This window comes from Macaca mulatta, chromosome 6, assembly GCF_049350105.2.
Source record: "Macaca mulatta isolate MMU2019108-1 chromosome 6, T2T-MMU8v2.0, whole genome shotgun sequence".
Lineage (NCBI taxonomy): Eukaryota > Metazoa > Chordata > Mammalia > Primates > Cercopithecidae > Macaca > Macaca mulatta.
In genome coordinates this window covers 15,117,039-15,135,018 of record NC_133411.1, presented here as the reverse complement: position 1 = coordinate 15,135,018, position 17,980 = coordinate 15,117,039, and the positions used below count along the sequence as shown (strand labels likewise).

Genomic DNA, 17,980 nt, shown 5'->3' with positions numbered 1-17,980 from the left:
TTATTGATAAAGCTAATATTGAACAATGTGGCTTCTATCTGCTGAAACCCCTGAGTTGTGGGGTTTCAGAACCAGAATTCGGAATTAGACAGACTTACCCACCAGCAGCACGACGCTAGACAGTTTCCTCTACAGAGACTTCCCTGTGAAGCTAGAGTGTGCAGGAGCAGAAGAGAGTGTGGGAGCAGAAGAGAGTGTGTGCTCCCTTTCCCCCTGCTACCCCCAGCAATAAAAGCAGAAGCAATAAAAGCAGAAGGGGCTGGCTGGCTGGGCTTCCTAACTGTATCTCCATCTTTCCACTGCTGCTATGGCTTCTCCAACCTCCTGCTACCCTAGTGCTAAGCCACCGATCATACTTCAGGACCTGCTGTTATAGCTGCACCCTACTTCCTTATGTCCCACACCAGCTGGGTGCATCCTTGGCTCCACACAGTTACTCTGGGACCCTCATTATGGAGGCCTTGTCATCTGGGAGCTGTACCACCTGGAGCATGTGGCCTCTGAAGTCATCACAGCAGAGGGAAGGGAAAGGGATGAGGCACCCCAGGTCTAGACTTTCTGGATTAGGAAGTGACCCATGCCACTTTCATTCACAGTCTGTGAATCAGAATTAGAGCCTTGGACCCAACCTAACTGCATGTGAGGCTGGGAAGTATAGGGGGCACATGGGACATCTGATGAGCAGAACCCATCTCTGAAACAGCCAGAAACCAGATGAATTTCTTTACCTCCTGGGAGTGGGGAGAATGAGAGGGTCAAGGATCTTGGAGTGTTATCGACAAGGAGCTCTCTCCCCATCGAAGGAAATATAGGAGTGGGGAAAAAACGCACTTCCCAACAGGCTAGTGTTTGGGGATGACAAAATTTAACATGAGAGTACGAGAGCAGAGGAATAAAATGGAATGGACATCAGGGTCATTAGAGAGCAGAGGGTCATGAGATAAGATAGTAGGATGTTAAATGCATCATTCACATGGGTGGCTGAAGTCACCTAGAATGATTAATCAAAGTAAATAAAGGCAGTATACAGGTTTTGAGTATGCACTTACTTGACCAGAATACCCAGGTTCAAATCATGTCTCTTATGGGCTATCTAACTTGGGGTACGCTAGTTGCCTTGTTGTGCCTCAGTTTCCTTAACTGTAAAAGGGAAATAATAGCATTATATAATTCCTAGCATTATTGTGAGAATTAAATGAGTTGATATGTGTGAAGTGCTTAGAACAGCTCCTGGCATGTGGCCAGTGCTGTGTAAGTGCCTGTGATTATTTATAGCAAAACGGCACCACCACCACCACCATCACCACCACAACCACCATCACCACTATGACCATCACCACCACTGTCACCACCACAGCCACCATTACTGCCTCCACCACCATCCCCACTATGACCATCACCACCACTGTTACCACCAATTACTGCCTCTGCCATCACCACCATCACCACCACCACCACCACCCCCACCTCCACCACCAACACAATCATCATCATCATCCTCATGATTATTTGGGGGATTGAGTAGAAGAGTAAACCAGGAGCTAAATTCCTTCATGAATAAGAGGAAGTGACCAGTAGGTGATAGAAGCAAGTAGGGGTAAGGATAGTATGTCTGGATGGCATGAGACTCAAAAGAAGAGAATGATGTAGCATGATGACCTGGCAACAACAGTCAGAAATGACAAGGTCGTCTCCTCTTCCCCTGGTCCTGAGGGTTGTTGAGTATGAGGAAAGCAGTAGCCTACATTTGGAGAAGGCTGTGAAGGAAACAGTCTGTGCTGGGTTGAAGGTGTGGGGTGGGGGGCAGACTTCAGTTAAGAGAAGGGATGGAGAGGATGTTCCAGAATGAGGTGGAGGATCTAGAAGAGTTTCCTGATCATGGCATTGAAGATGCTGAAGGTAGAGTGGAAAGGCTTGGGAGGGGGGCTTGCCTCTTGTTATTGCCAAGGACAGAGGGGGATTGCGTCAGGTTGGGGCTGCACAGAGAGGGCAGCATACAGACATGAGGTTGGTGGGTGGGGGGATAGAGCATTGGCCTCTGTAGGTTACTTGGCTACATGGGAGGGCGGTAGGACTTGTTTAGTGCCGAGCCTCAGGTGTGTCATCCAGACTTCAGCAGATTATGAGGTAGTGAGTTCTGCAGGCAGCATGTAGTGAGTAGGACTGCTTCTTGTTGTCTTCTGCATGTTATTTGATGACACCACCCCCCATCCCTCTCATCACATAGCTTAGAGACTCGGAATCAGCTTTGACCAGACCCGTTTATTTCCTTCTCATCTTTAATAAATCCATTGCCCATACCAGAGAGTTTTCTATCTAAATTGCCTCTTCTCATTGCCAAGGACTGAGGGAGACTCTTCCAGATCACTGGCCATTATGAGTTCCTTCCCTACCAAACCAGATCATCCACCTCGGTAGGACCTGGGAGGCTCTGGAACAGGAATCCCTGTCAGGGGGCACTCTCGTTAGCAGCTCCCTCTGCCCTCAGACCGAACGTAGTATAAAATACACATCTCTTTTAGTTAACAGACCTATAATGATAGCAGACAATGAGTGATTTAATTCTTAAATTATGATCTTTTTGTTCAGGTTTTTATTCTTCTCAGCTTATTATCAGACTTTGGAATCTCAATAACTCTTGAAAATAGGCAAATTAATTCTTAAGGTGTTTGAAATTCAAGTGTTATACCCAGGTTGATTACTACATTTATTCATACATAAAATATTGCAATTACAGTAAAATGTTATAATCTATGATTTGAAGATACCTTCCACTGCTGCTGCTCATGGCATTAATGACATATCCATGCCAGTTGTCGTAATGGAAGCCCCACAGGTGAATTCAGGGAGAAAGTCAGAAGCAATAAATGCAAATAATTTGTGGATGACAAAGAGTCTTGGGTTTCCATTTTTTGCTCCTTCAAGAGAGGAAACAAAAAGGTATTCTAAAGTGACAAACATTCTGGGAAAGGACTGTTGTTCACCCCATTACAATTAAGTGTAGCAAGTCTTCTACATCTTATTATCCATGGGATCTATTTTACAGTGTTGATTTATCTTGATAAGGCTGTGAGCATATTTATGTAAATAAAAATCCTTTTTTATGTGTTATAAATTGAAATTGTAACCTAAGGAAAAATGATGAAAGCCTTGAAATTTAATCCAATAAATTGTTTTGATTCCTTTACAGCAGAATCAGTGATGAATATATTGGTACATGGAAAGTGATTCGATTGACATTAGATATCTTGAACAGTTCTGTGAATTGATCTGATGTTCATGTGATGACTAGTATATTCTGTCATATCTTAGTAGCATTACTATTATTAAGGAGAAAGAATAATTTGAAACACTTATGCCAGAATCCAGGGAAAATTCATGACTTAGAGACTTTTTTCATTATAAAAGTGAAATTGATATTTCATCATTTTTTTTTAGTGAACATAGCTGTTTTACACTGCAGTGTTAAACTTATATCAATTAATTGTTTAAATGTCTTCACTGCAGGTTTCTTGGGTTTCAAGTACGCTGGGTTTCTGGTTTACTGAACTTATAGAAAGAAATGGCCAGTTTACCTCGTGGGTTTTCAATGGCCGACCTCACTGCTTTTGGATGACAGGCTTTTTTAACCCCCAGGGATTTTTAACTGCAATGCGACAGGTAAGAGCTCTGATTTGCACCCGTTGTGTTATTATAATTTTCCTCCACAGGGTTTTCTTTCATTATAGTTTTAAAGACTATAATAAGACAGAGAATGACTGTCTCTTTTTGGTACTAGCAATTACATTGTCATGAACATAAATCCCAGCCACTTGTTCTCAGGCTGCTAGCTCAACTTTCAAAATATTTATTTCTTATTTTTGTATTTGATTTGACTTTGTATTTCTTTTTAAAGTAGACATAGCTAAATTAGGATGTGGTTATTTTTTTTTTTTATGAGAGAATCTTGCTAATTCTTTAGGCACTATTGTACTTCCTTCAAATTAGAGTGATTTGGAGCCAAGCTTTCATTATTGTTATGCTCTTTCTATTAAGACAAACCTCTAACTGCTCCATTCATCTTTTGCTGCCCTGAATAGGAAATAACTCGGGCCAACAAAGGCTGGGCTCTGGACAATATGGTGCTTTGCAATGAAGTCACCAAATGGATGAAGGATGACATTTCTGCCCCTCCCACAGAGGGCGTCTATGTCTATGGCCTATATCTTGAAGGTGCTGGCTGGGACAAGAGGAACATGAAACTCATTGAATCAAAGCCAAAAGTGCTCTTTGAGTTGATGCCTGTCATAAGGATTTATGCAGAAAACAATAGTAAGTTGTCTTGTACCTTCAGTAAGTGTTCACATTGTTCGTTTGGATGACATTATCAACACGGGAGTTCATTATTTTTGTCATCATGTAGTAGAGATTTTACTCTCTTATCAACCAGCTTTACATTCACACCCATGTTTAATGGGGACTTACTGACCTCTAGGCACTTTCTTGAGTATATTGAGGAGGCAATAGTTCTAGATAGTACTTGCTTATCTAATAAAGCAGATTAATACGTGTGGATACTCAGGAAATATTAGCTGACGAGATAAGAAAGAAATGTTTGGCATGGTTAATAAGCATGGGGAAGGAGAGTGAGATAACACGGGATGAAGTGGGCGGGGGCTGAGTCTCAGGAGCATTTGGGCCTGGACTGAGCTTTGAAGAATGGATACAATGTGGTGGGGTGAGCTGTGGTAAGGAGGCTTTCTAGATGAGATTGCACAGGGCTCAGTTGGAGGCTGTGGCTCTACCAACCTGGAGGTTTGAACCAGGTAGTGAAATCTAGATTGAATTCAGAGGCATTTGGCTTAATCCTATAGCTAATGGTAAGATACTGGGTTCTTATTTCTGTCTTTGAATGTAATAACACTTCTGTGAAGTACACACGTGATTCTACTTTAACAAAATTATCAAAGCTGTACTTGACAAGTCTAAAAATGCCTAAACTATTTTCCGTTGTTGGATTGATGTTTTCTGGAGGCTCTTTTTTTGGTCACCTTTCACTCAGCTGACATCTCTACAGCGATAACCACATTTTAGCACATGAGGGAATTCCCTGTTCATTTTAGAAGCATAAACCATAAACTCTAGCCATGGTAGTGGATTCCAAGGAAGTACTGATTTTACGATAGAAGCACAAGAGATTCTAACAAGTAAAGGGATAAAATAATTAATGAACTATAAGTGTTTGTTTGTTTGTTTATTTATTTGAGACAGAGTCTCGCTCTGTCACCCAGGCTGGAGTGCAGTGACACGATCTCAGATCACTGCAACCTCCAACTCCTGAGTTCAAGCGATTCTCCAGCCTCAGCCTCCTCAGCGCCCAGCCCCAAGTATTTGTTTTTTAAGGAAACATTTGGTGGATGTCTAATAGTTACCAGTCATAACCTTAGGCGCTAGGGATGCAAAGATCATTATGAACCAGATCCAGCCCCCAGAGACTCACAGTCTGGTGAAGGAGACCCATAGTAAGTAAATAATGAAAATACAAATTGATACATGTTACAAAAGAGATGCTCAGAAAGAAAACATAGAGATGTCTAGGAGTTTAGGGGTGATTGCTTTTGAGATGTGCTTTGGAGGACAAGAATGATAGTTATGGGGAGTTAGACTTTTCGTGGCGGAGGGAAATAGCATTAGCTAGCTTGGTCATTCAATGACTACTTACCATCTGCCAAGCACTTCCCTAGTGCTGGGATGGCAGCACTGAGAAAAGACCAAACAGGCTTCCCATTCTTGTGGAGCTGAGTCGCAAACAGGGGTGATAGCCATAAAAGAAACAAATATAGTCGGGCCTTGTTACTCACAGATTTGTATTTGTGAATTTGCCCACCTGCTAAAATTTCTCTGTAGCCCCCGAATCAACACTAATGACACTTTTATGGTCATTCGCATGGTCATTCACAAACATGTGCAAAGCAGCAAGCAGTTGGAGTTGCCAGACATACATATTCCTAGCTGGGGCCAAACAAGGTGAGGCTGGGCCTTCTTGTTCCAGCTTTCATATTACAACTAAGTGTCCTGTTTGTGGTCTCTTTAGTACCATGTTTTTCAATTTTTTTTTTTTTTTGGTACATTTTCCTATTTAAAATGGCCCCCAAGTGTAGTGTTAAGTCTGCTGTTTCTGAGCACAAGAAGACTGTGCCTTATAGAGAAAATACATGTGTTGGACAAACTTCCTTCAGGCATTAGTCATAGTGCTGTTGGCCTCCAGTGCAATAATAATAAATCAACAATATATATTAACAAGATATCCTTAAACAGAAACACACATAAAACAAGATTATGTATTGACTGCTTGATGGAAATGTTGTGACCAGAGGCTTGCAGGAAACTAACCCTGTGTTTCCCCTAGGAGCAATGGCTTGGCATTTGTTAATTCAATATTCATGGTGACTTCATAGGACATAACTACTGTGAATAATGAGAGTTGACTAGAAATGAACATACTGATTTCAGATACTTCTTGTTTCTCTGCAAAAAAACACATGCATGGTGTCTTAGTCCATTTTCTGTTGCTATAACAAAATACTACAGACTGGGCATGTGATAGACAATAGAAGTTTATTTTGCTCCTGGTTCTGGAGGCAGGGAAGTCCAAAGGCATGATGCCAGCATCTGGTGAGAGTCATTCCATGGTCACAAACAGAAGGTAGAAGTAAGCATGTGAGACAGAGAGGGGCACCAGGGGCTGGACTTGGTTTATAGCAACCCACTCTTGCAATAACTATCTCACTGGCATGATAATGACATTAATTCATTCATAAGGGATTCACCATTTTGACCCAGTCACCTTTTATCAGACTCTACCTCCAAATATTATTGTACCAGTGATTAAGTTTTCAACACATGAAATTCTAGGGGACAAATTCAAGCCATACACATGGTTTGAGTGTAAGATAATTTAGGAGTTCTGTTAGGAATACTGAGCTGAGATCCAAGTGACAGAAAGGGGCTATGCTAGCATCCTGGAGCAGAGGGAAGAGTGGAAAGTCATGAGGTGGTAATGGATGTGCTGGGTTTGGTGAAGAGTTTAGTTCTGGGATTTAGAAGACAGACCTGGTCCAGGTTAGCTGGATGTCAGCAGTGTGTAGGTGGATAACAAAGCTTCCACATGAAAGAGGTTCTTCAGGTAAAGGTGGAAATGGGGGAGTCGGAAGAGACAACTGATATTTATGGAGAATGTTTAAAGGTGGATTTCACACCATGTCTCATTTAGTATTTTCAAAAGTTTGCTAGAGAAATGATTTTTGCTTTGAGAACAACAAGCTAGAGAGGTTGTGATTTGTTGAAGGGAATAAGGATTACCTTGGGAGGGGACCAGTGTTATGAAGGAAGAAGAGCCTGTGAAGGGGAGAGTTGAGCATCAGATTAGGAACACAAAGGTTCTCAGCACACTGCTTGGCACATGGTTTAGTTCAATATTTATTAGTTGAATCAAAAAAGATAAATGTGTCTATGTGGGCTTAGGCAAGCATACTGCCTATGGCTTTGTATTTACTGGTTCTTAGGGTAGTGTTAGATCTTGGGACGGTAATTATTTTATAGAAATAATAATCAAGTGTTCCTTTAGCCAAAAATAGTATTTTAGAAAAATTGCTTTATCATATCATTGCATCTAGTCAACATGTTGTAAAAACGTTTCCGTTATAAAATGAAATGAAAACCTTTTTCCAGTTGAGTTACATGTTACTGTTTTTTCTTGTGACTAAACTATAAAAATCCATGGCAATTTGACACTGAACATCTCAGCATGGTAGTAATAAAGTAATAATTTTATAATACTGGCAATTCTTTATGATTTAAGAACAGATTTTTATAGAAGAACTATGTCCACCCTGCTGCGTGTTAGCCAGTGGTGATGCTCATTAGCAGCAGGTAAGGGAGAAAATAAAAAGCAAAGGAAAAGGGGCTAATTTCAAAGTATTAAAAGAAAACTTTAGTTCTTTATTCCTTTGTTGATTTCAGTAAGAGCTGGTGGAAACTTGGTTTGTTGTTAAAATCGCTTTGTTGTTGAAGAGGTGTTTCTTTAGTAATGGAAAACTAACATTCTGTTACCCTTTTCATGTGATACATTTAATTTTTACTCAATTTTGATAATTGAGCAGGGCTCTGATTGACTTAAAGCGGTGTGTAGCATCATTAAAGACCAAAGTGCAGCATTTAAAAATTGGAATTCTTATAGTTAACAGTTTTTACATTAATATGAAGGAAATTTCTCAATTTAAATAATCATTAAAATATAGATATAGGAGTGGTTTATTTGTTTTCTACAAGAAGAAATCTAGATATTTATTTTAACTCTAAAAATTGAGTGATACACCCTCAAACTTTAAAAAGAAATGATGTTTCTTGCTAGAAAATCACGGAAAAGTCATTCAAATAGTACTCAATTCACCAAGAGAGTAAAGCCACACGCACGCCGTCTAGATTCTCTGTTCTCAAAGGAAGATGGAAAGGACAGATAGAAGAAAGAGATGTGTCTTCACAGATTTATTATATGAGCAGATTGATGATTCGCAGCGAACTTCAGAACTGTAGCTGATGTGCTGGAAAACTGTGATTGGAACATTTGTGAGGGACGAGGCAAGCCTTCTGTGTACCTCTGATCACCAAGCAGGTGCAAGAGGGGTCTCAAGGGTTATTTCCTGCTAAGGAAAACATGTGTCTAAGAATGCCGTCTGACCCATTTTGACGTGAGACTGTGCAGATTTGGGACCGGGGTGGGGGTAGCCATATGTGGTGACCAGGAGTAGAGACCTCCTGGCTCCTGAGCCCACAGGGTTTAATCGGCTGTCAGCTTGTAAACCTGGAAGTCTGTTAAAGTCATGGGAAACATGAGTCTGGGAAGTTGCTTTAGTGAAAAGGTCCATGCGTAAGTAGATGCATGTGTGTGTATGTGCGTGTGCCTATGTATGTGTGTGTGGAGACAGAGAGATAAAGAAGTGTCAAATAACATCTCTATCTTAGGCACCTTCCACATTCCAGGCATTATACTATACCAGACCCATACACGTGTTAACTTATTTAATCTTTACAACAACTCTGTCAAATTTATCGTCCTCACTTCGCAGATGGAGAAATTAAGGTTTGGAGACCCTGGGTAATTTGCCCATGATTCCTGGCTACTGACAGTGAAAGCTGGTATCAGAATCACATTTGTTTGTCGTGAGGTATATGCAAACCTCTGGGAATTCCCATGGTTAGTCTTCTACTTGAGATTCTGTGTTTATGTGTCCTCTCAGCGCCTGGGACGAAACTTGAAAATAAAGGCTAAATTCAAAATGAGGACAGCTCCCTTGAATATTGAAGTCCTGAGTTAGTTTTTCTCAGGTACCTGTTAAGGTAGACTGTAGGCAGTGGGAGGGCACAGGGAGAGCCCTCTGTGGGTGGTGCTCTCCCTCCCCATACCTCCCTCCGTCATGCTGCAGTCTGAAAAGTGCTTATGCCCCTGTTCACCGGTAGAGGACCATGAGCCGGGGGCCGGGATATTCGAGTGGTTCTCCTGGCTTTTATCATCCTAGTCATTAGTCATGTGGCTTTGGAGGCCTATCTAAAATATGCCGCAAATTGAACTCAGGTATCTAGTTCTGTCCATTTCATTTTCATGTTTTCTGCAAAGACAGAGGTATACATGCATAGCACATCCCACGTATTGCAGAGATGAAGTGGAGAGGCCACGGATCCATTCTGACTAGGTTTCATTCTCAGTTAACACTACAGCTTTCTAATCTTGGACAACTCGCCTTCCTTCTGTTCCAGTTTTTGAATCCGTAAAGTGATTAAATAGTAGTACCCGTCACACAGGATTGCTGAGAGAATTACACTCACAATGTTATTAGGAAAAATATGTATTAAATACTTCCTATGTACTGACAATGTACTGACAATGAACATAGGATGCATTTAATACATATTTTTTCAATTGTTACTCTTATTAACATGCTTAACTCAAATGCTTTTTGAAGGAGTGAAAGAAATAGTGTATATTGAGAGTGAACTGTCCAGTGATTTAAATGTTACTAGCAAAAGGGTGGTTAAATAAAAGAATGACTTAACGATTCTATAGAGACTCTCTATGTAATGGTTATTTTGGATGTTGGAAGCAATATATGGATGCATACTCACATGTAGATGAAAAATGCAAGATAGATAGGGAAGTTAAACAGTCAGAAAATGAAATTCCCCCAAGGTGTTTTATTAAAACCTTTAAGATCCTAAAGGGTATAGCTTGCCGGTTTGCACAACCTCTCCTCTCTCCTCCTCCTTCTGGAGCCCCAAGGTTTTAAACATATTTAGTTGATTTGTTCTACCTACCTCGCATGCTTATTTTTGTCTTCAAAGTTGTTTGTCTAAGCAGGGGGATGGTTTCGAATCATCTGCTTATGTAGTTGTTTAGCATCTGTCAGCGTTTTCACTATGAAATTATATCTTCGGTGGCTTCTAATCCTGCCGCAGAAGTTTGCTGCACGCTGTGACTTGGCATGAGCACCTTCAGCTCTGAAGCAATTAAAAATAAATAGAATTGGATAACTATTTCAGAAAATTATTTTTACCTGCTTATTGAAGAGAATGCTATTTTTTTCCTCCATTTTTCTTTTGGGATTAAAATCCAAGTAGTCAAATACTTCTCAAATTGTAATTATTGTAATTATCATGAGATTCAGATGTAAGGCACCAAAACCTTACTTCAAGTTTACAAAATGATTGTTAATCAAATTTGCAGCAAGAAGAAGAATGAGTTATATATTTGTTACATGTTTAAAGATCCTAGGATTAAAGGATTTAACTATATCAGCGTGTATAGTTAGTGTTAACTGCATTGCATGATTCGTTGTCATTCATTTACTTGTTCAGAATTTTTCATATATATTTGCCTAATTATTATTACTAGTGATATACACATAGAAATTGGAAAAATTACACTGAGACTTAAAAATTAGGTATCACATCGTTTTAGGTTGTTTCTAATGATTAATTTCATGAGATTAAGGAAACAAATACTGTAAAATATCTTTGTTGTTTTAGAAGAAGGTTTCTCAGTTTTGGTACTATTGACATTTTTGGTCTGGATAACTTTGTTTTGGCGGGGGCGGGGGGGCTGTCCTGTGCATTATAGGATGTTAGCAGCATCCCTGACCTCTATTCACGAAGATGTTAGTAGCAAGCCCACAGTTGTGTTAACCAAAAATGTCTTCAGATATTGGCAAATGTCCCCCATAGGTAGAATCATCCCTGGTTAAGAATCACTGCCTTAGAATTATTTATTTTATATTGAAACTTATGTAAAATATTATTATATTCAAATGTTTCACTTCTTCTGATACAATTAATTAAATTTATAGTGGATATGTGAAAACACAGGGCACAGCAGGTTAAAAGGTCTGTTGGATCAAATAATGAGACTTTAGCTTCTGATAGTGCCTGCTTTTATAATTTTCTGGAAAAGGCAAATTTTTGAGCATGTCAGTTTTGAGAAATAAATTCAATAACTCTGATATGTTTCAGTGCCCATGTTTGTAACATTAATTCACAAAAGCAGAGCATCCTCTTAGTTAAATGTCATTTCACTTCAATAGTTAAGTGAGGGTTTTTTAAAAATATAATATTGACTTTCCAGAAGAGTACAGGGATGGGTGTAGACACACTCTTGTCCTCGAAAAATGTATAATCTGGAAGAGACTATAAAATAATACACTACTTCCTGAGACGCATGTTAGGAGGTGTGCAGGTAAACTACTGTGTACAGAGTGGCTCTCATTAGACACTAATGAGGCTTAAACTCCCAGGCTGCTCACAGGCAGAAGCTCCTTCCAAAGCCTACTTTTTTATTTGTAAATTTCACTCATTTTTTTTTTTAAAGAGGGCCCTCATGAATTGTGTGAGTTTAATTCCCCACAGACCTGGGCCTGTCTCTGAGTATGGGGTTTCCAAGGCCGGAAAGAAAGGGAGCCTGTGGGTGGAGATGGATGTGTTAGAAAGGATCTCTGAAGGATGGACACACATAGATTGCCTTTCATTGCAGTGTCATTTTGGAAACTGCATCTATTCTTCTACTCCGGAAAGGTAGACTGAGTCTCAGAGGGGTGAATTGGTCCATTACTCTCTGCTTCCCAGCAATTTTATTTCTCTACATTTATAGAGAATTCACAATACCTGATTTAGCTGGGGGGTGGGGAAGCACCCGCTGTCCTGGGATTTAAGATGTGATGTAAACTATGGCCTGCAGGGTTGAAAATTTTGAAATAATAAAGTAATGCCCACTGGTGCTGGATGCCTGATTAAAACTGACGTGTGTGCGCTCAAGGTTTGTTGGGGAGATGAAGGAGAACAGGGGGAGAGGGATGTTGAGTTGACAGGTGCCAAGGAGAGAGAGGAAGCATGTGGGCTGAGTTACTGTCCATGGTTCGGGGCAGGGGGCCAGCAGAGGCCACCAGACGCTGTCTGGGTGTCTTGCCACAGCTACTGGCACCCTGTGGGAGCGTCTGCGTCACATCCAGGAATTGCCTGGCCTCAGAAAGAATGTCCCTCATTCTGCCAAACCCATCTGTCTTTGAAATGACCTACAGAATGCAGAAGCGTGGCTCTGCACTCTCCTTGGGCACTTAAGTGGGAAATTCACCAAGTTCTTTTCTTTTATGATTTTTTTGTAGCTTTACGAGATCCTCGGTTTTACTCCTGTCCCATCTATAAGAAGCCAGTTCGAACGGACTTGAACTACATTGCCGCTGTGGACCTCAGGACGGCCCAGACCCCTGAACACTGGGTGCTCCGTGGGGTTGCCCTTCTCTGTGATGTCAAGTAACATGTCGGGAGTGTTCCCGCCCAATGCTTTGGAAAATGCAAGATCTAAATTATTGTAACCTTTGTTTCTGTATGACTGCTGGACAGTGTATGTCAGGTCGTTTATGCAATTAATGAGCTGCATAGGTTTTCCCCACTCCTTAATTGGGTGCTTATATTTTACCTGTTTCATCATTAGTGACCAATGTCTGAGTTTGTTGAAAATACTATTTAGTGATAAAGTGTGGCCCTCAAATCCACAGTAGTGCATTTTCTTCTTACTTTGCTGTGAAGACCAGCTAGGGTAAGCACACAGCATTTCTGTGGAAGGAATTACTATTCTTCTGTTAATATGGCCTGGTAACAGCCAAGTTCTTGAAGGTAACAGGGCAAGTTTGTGCTGATTTTGCTTCTGTTGCCTTTCGTATTTGGGTCAAGTTAAGAGACTTATTTTCAGGGTTTCAAGCAGCCAATTAAAAATACCTTTTAAAAAATAGAAGGAGATAGAAGAATGGGTTAAGAATGTAAATAGACAATTTATGTAAGCATAAAGAATAAATGTAGAGCAATGTTTAAGCCTACTTGTAATTAATAATGAGATACTAATTGATAACTCTTATAATAAAAATTAAAGCTAAAAGTAAATCATAGCATGCTCTCGGTAAATATCCACTCACAAATTGCTACAGCACTGTAAATCAACCCAACCTTTTTTGTAAAATGATTAAATACAGTAAGAACCATAAAAATATTCACACACTTGGATCTTTATTTTCTCTGTATCCAGGAAACAATTGAAAAGACTGAAAATAGTCTCTATAAAATTACATTTAATAACAAAAAATGGAAATGTCATAAATATTCAATAATCAGGCTATGCTTAAGGAAATTAGGAGATATTAGGCAACCATAAAAAATAATTTTGAAGATTCCATAATATGAAAATGGTAGACTCAGACTGTTAAGTGAAAGATTTAGTTCACAAAATATTGAGTACACTGTGATTATAACAGTGAAATATATTTGCATATGGACAAAGATTAGATGGCAAGATAGAAAAATAAGAACAGATGTGATAGCAAGAGTTATAGTTGGCTTGAAAAAAATGTGATGATTAGGAGAAAATATAAAGAAAGGATAGAAATCTTAGACAGTGTGTAGGGATGTCCTATGGGCTTTTATTAATTAGGAAACATTATCAAATGATCTTTTCACATATATATTTTTTTAAATTCTGGTTACAGGTTATTAATAACTCTTCATCTAACCCATTGAGTAGAAAATTTAGTCAGTATTAAATTAGAATTGTGGTTTACAAACTTTTGGTTAGCTCTGGATCTGTATTACTGCATTTGTTTTGATAAATGGTTTTTGGGAGGTGGATACTAGGAGACAAGTGTGGGCCCCTCTCGCTGGGCTTCATTCTATGGACCAGGATCATTATTTTATGCTCATGATGATGAGAGTTAAGCCTGAGTGGCTCCTGTGACTCCCCCCATCGTAGATGATACTGTTTTCATGTGAGTTCTTTCTTTTGGTGTGGATTAATGTATCAGTTAATTTGTGTGAATTGTGGTGAAACAATCATTTCATTCTGAAAAGCAAGTAATGAAAATGTGGACATCAGGGAATTAATAAAATGTTTTTACTAAATGCCTCATTCATAATTGTCGTTTATCAGAAAGGGGGGTAATTGACACTAAGTATCTAGAAATAAGCTTTCAAAACTGGATTTTTTATCAAATAATTTGAAAATGTGTCATTCCTATGATTTTGTGATGCACATCTGTTAGTTTGCATGCATGAGTCTTGGAGACCCAAAGTAGAAAAAGACCATGAAAACAACTAAGAATTTTTACGAACTAATTCAACATGGTTGGCCTCTGAAGCAGTGATGAGTCAATGAGGCCCCTTTCTGCATAGCTGCCCACTCCTTCCCGGGCTCCTCCCACCAAAAAGTGCTAGGTATTCCACAGTCAGGTAGGCAAGGGAGAACTGATTGAATGAATCTCTCCTGCAATGGAGAGGCTTCCTGATGTTCTTGGACATGGAGAAAAAACCGCCAGGGGCTTGGTACCATTGCAGAGTCATGCAACAGTTTTTTTCAACTGTCCCAATATTGATTTACTAAAAAATACTTATTTTGCACCTCCTGTGAAGACTCTCTGCTGAACTGGTGATGCAATGGTGAAAAAAAAAGAAAACAGGCACAGTGCCTAATCTCATAGAGTTCACCTGAGAGGAATAAATGCAGAATATAGCAATTATTCAGGTACATATGTAGTTGTATTAGTCCGTTTTCACACTGTTATAAATAACTACTTGAGACTGGTTAATTTATAAACAGAAGAGGTTTAAAATTGACTCACAGTTCCATATAGCTGGGGAAGCCTCAGGAAACTTATAATCATGGTGGAAGATGAAGAGGAACCATGCGCATCTTCACAATGGTGGAGCAGGAGAGAGAGAAGATGAAGGGAACAGCCACACACTTTTAAACCTTCACATCTTGTGGGAACTCACTATTATGAGAACCGCACATGGGAAACTGCCCCCACGATTCAATAACCTCCCACCAGGTTCCTCCCCTGACATGTGGGGATTACAATTCAAGAAGAGATTTGGGTGGGAACACAGCCAAACCATATTGTTCCATCCCAGCCCCTCCCAAATCTCAAGTCCTTCTTACATTTTAAAACACAATCATGGCTTCCCAACAGTCCCCAAAAGTCTTAACTCATTCCAGCATTAACCCAAAAGTCCAAGTCCAAAGTCTCATCTGAGACAAGATAAGTCCCTTCCACCTATGAGCCTGTAAAATCAAAAGCACCAAATGGGAAAATTGACCAAAACAAAGGGTCTACAGGCCCCATGCAAGTCTAAAACCCAAGAGGGTAATCATTAAACCTTAAAGTTTCAAAATGATCTCCTTTGGCTCCATGTCTCACATCAGGGCACTTTGATGCAAGAAGTGGCCTCCCAAGGTCTTGGGCAGCTCTGCCTCTGAGGCTCCATAGGGTACAGCCCCTGTGGCTGCTTTCAAGGGCTGGCATTGATTGCCTGCAGCTTTTCCAGGTGCACAGTGCAAGCTGTCAGTGGATCTACCATTCTGGGTTGATCCATTCTGGGGGCCACAGGATGGTGGCGCATTTCTCATGGCTCCACTAGGCAGTGGTCCAGAGGGGACTCTGTGTGGGGGCTCTAACTCCATATTTCCCCTCTGCACTGCCTTATTAGAGGTTCTCCATGAGGACTCTGCTACTGCAGCAGACTTCTGCCTGGACATCCAGGCATTTCCATACATCCTTGAAATCTAGGTGGAGGTTCTGAAAACTCAAGTCTTGTTTTCTGCATACCTGTAGGCCCAACACCATGTGAAATCTGCCAAGGCTTGGGGCTTGTATCCTGTGAAGCTATGTCCCAAGCTGTACCTTGGCCCCTTTTAGCCATGGCTAGAGCTGGAGCAACTGGAATGCAAGGTGTCACGTCCTAAGGCTGCACAGAACAGTGGGGCCCTGGGCCCAGCCCATGAAACAGTTTTTCCCTCCTAGGCCTCTGGACCTGTGATGAGAGGGGCTACCATGAAGATCTATGAAATGCCCTAGGGACATTTTCCCCATTGCCTTGGCTATTAATATTTGGCATCTCTTATGCAAGTTTCTGCAGGCAGCTTGAATTTCTCCCCAGAAAATAGATTTTTTTCTTCTACCACTTGGTCAGGCTGCAAATGTTCAAACTTTTATGCTCTGCTTCCTCTTTAAACATAAGTTTTAATTTCAAACCATATCTTTGTGAATGCATATAGCCATATGCTGTTAAGAGCACCCAGGTCACATCTTAAATGCTTTGTTGCTTAGAAATTTCTTCTGCCAGATACCCTAAATCATCTCTTTCAAGTTCAAAGTTCCACAGATCTCTAGGACAGGGGCAAAATGCTGTTAGTCTGTTTGCTAAAGCATATCAAGAGTGACCTTTGCTCCAGTTCCCAATAAGTTCATCTCCATCTGAGAGCATGTCAACCTGGACTCCATTGTCCCTATCAGCATCAGCATTTTGGTCAAAACCATTCAACACGTTTCTAGGAAGTTCCAAAGTTTCCCACCTCTTCCTGTCTTCTTCTGAGTCCTCCAAACTTATCCAACCTCTGCCCATTACCCAGTTCCAAAGTTGCTTCCACATTTTCAGGTATCTTTATAGCAGTGCCCCAAACTCCCAGTACCAATTTTCTTTATTAGTTCATTTCAACACTATAATGAACTACCTGAGACTGGGTAATTCATAAGGAAAAGAGGTTTATTTGACTCACAGTTTCACAAGGCTGAGGAGGCCTCAGGAAACTTACAATCATGGTGGAAGGCCAAGGGGAAGCAAGGGACATCTTACATGGTGGAAGGGATGGGAGCTGTCACACTTTTAAACCATCATATCTCGTGAGAACTCACTATCATGTGAACAGCATGGGGGAAATGGTCCCCATGATTCAATCACCTCCCCCCAGATCTCTCCCTTGACACATGGAGATTACAATTCAAGATGAGATTCGGGTGGGGACACAGAGCCCAAACTATATCAGTAGTTATATATAATCTAAATTTATGGTTGTATAACATGAGGTACATTAGGTGTCTAGAAGATAATATAAAGACTGTGCATTAAGTGCTATGAAGGAAAATACTGGATGTCATGAATGAGAATAACAGAGGAGACTGCAGCATATCAGTTGTGTCACCACTGTCAGGCAGAAGCCATGTTACAATGTCCCCATTTAGTTTTACTGTTTTATTGATATTTTTAATGATTAGCTGATTATATTGCATTTATGGAGTAAAATGTGGTGTTTTGATATATGTATACACTGTGGAGTGATTAAACAAGCTAATTTAAATATTCATAATCTCTCGACTTTTATTATTTTTTAAATTTAAATTGATTTTTTAAATTGGCACATTGTAAGTGTACACATTTATGGAGTACAATTTGATGTTTTGATACATATTTATGTTGTATAATGATCCAGTTAGAGTAATGTGTATATAGAACATCTCATGCATTTATCATTTCTTTGTGGTGAGAACATTCAAAGACTTCTCTTCTTCTTCTTTGACATTTATTTTTATTGAGGACATACACGCAATAGCAGGGAGGTGTTTCCCTGTGCCACAGC

At 40.2% G+C, this 17,980-nt stretch overlaps 1 protein-coding gene across 1 annotated transcript in view; it reads left to right on the top strand.

Annotated features, from left to right (window-relative positions):
• Positions 1 to 14,464, top strand: part of DNAH5 (dynein axonemal heavy chain 5) — a 247,805-nt gene extending 233,341 nt beyond the window's left edge. The window contains exons 77-79 of the mRNA XM_078004351.1: positions 3,508 to 3,660; positions 4,080 to 4,311; positions 12,687 to 14,464. Coding sequence (XP_077860477.1) covers positions 3,508 to 3,660; positions 4,080 to 4,311; positions 12,687 to 12,838 — 537 coding nt within the window. The 3' untranslated portion in view covers positions 12,839 to 14,464. The remainder of the gene's footprint in view (positions 1 to 3,507; positions 3,661 to 4,079; positions 4,312 to 12,686) is intronic.
• The last annotated feature ends 3,516 nt before the right edge of the window (positions 14,465 to 17,980 follow it).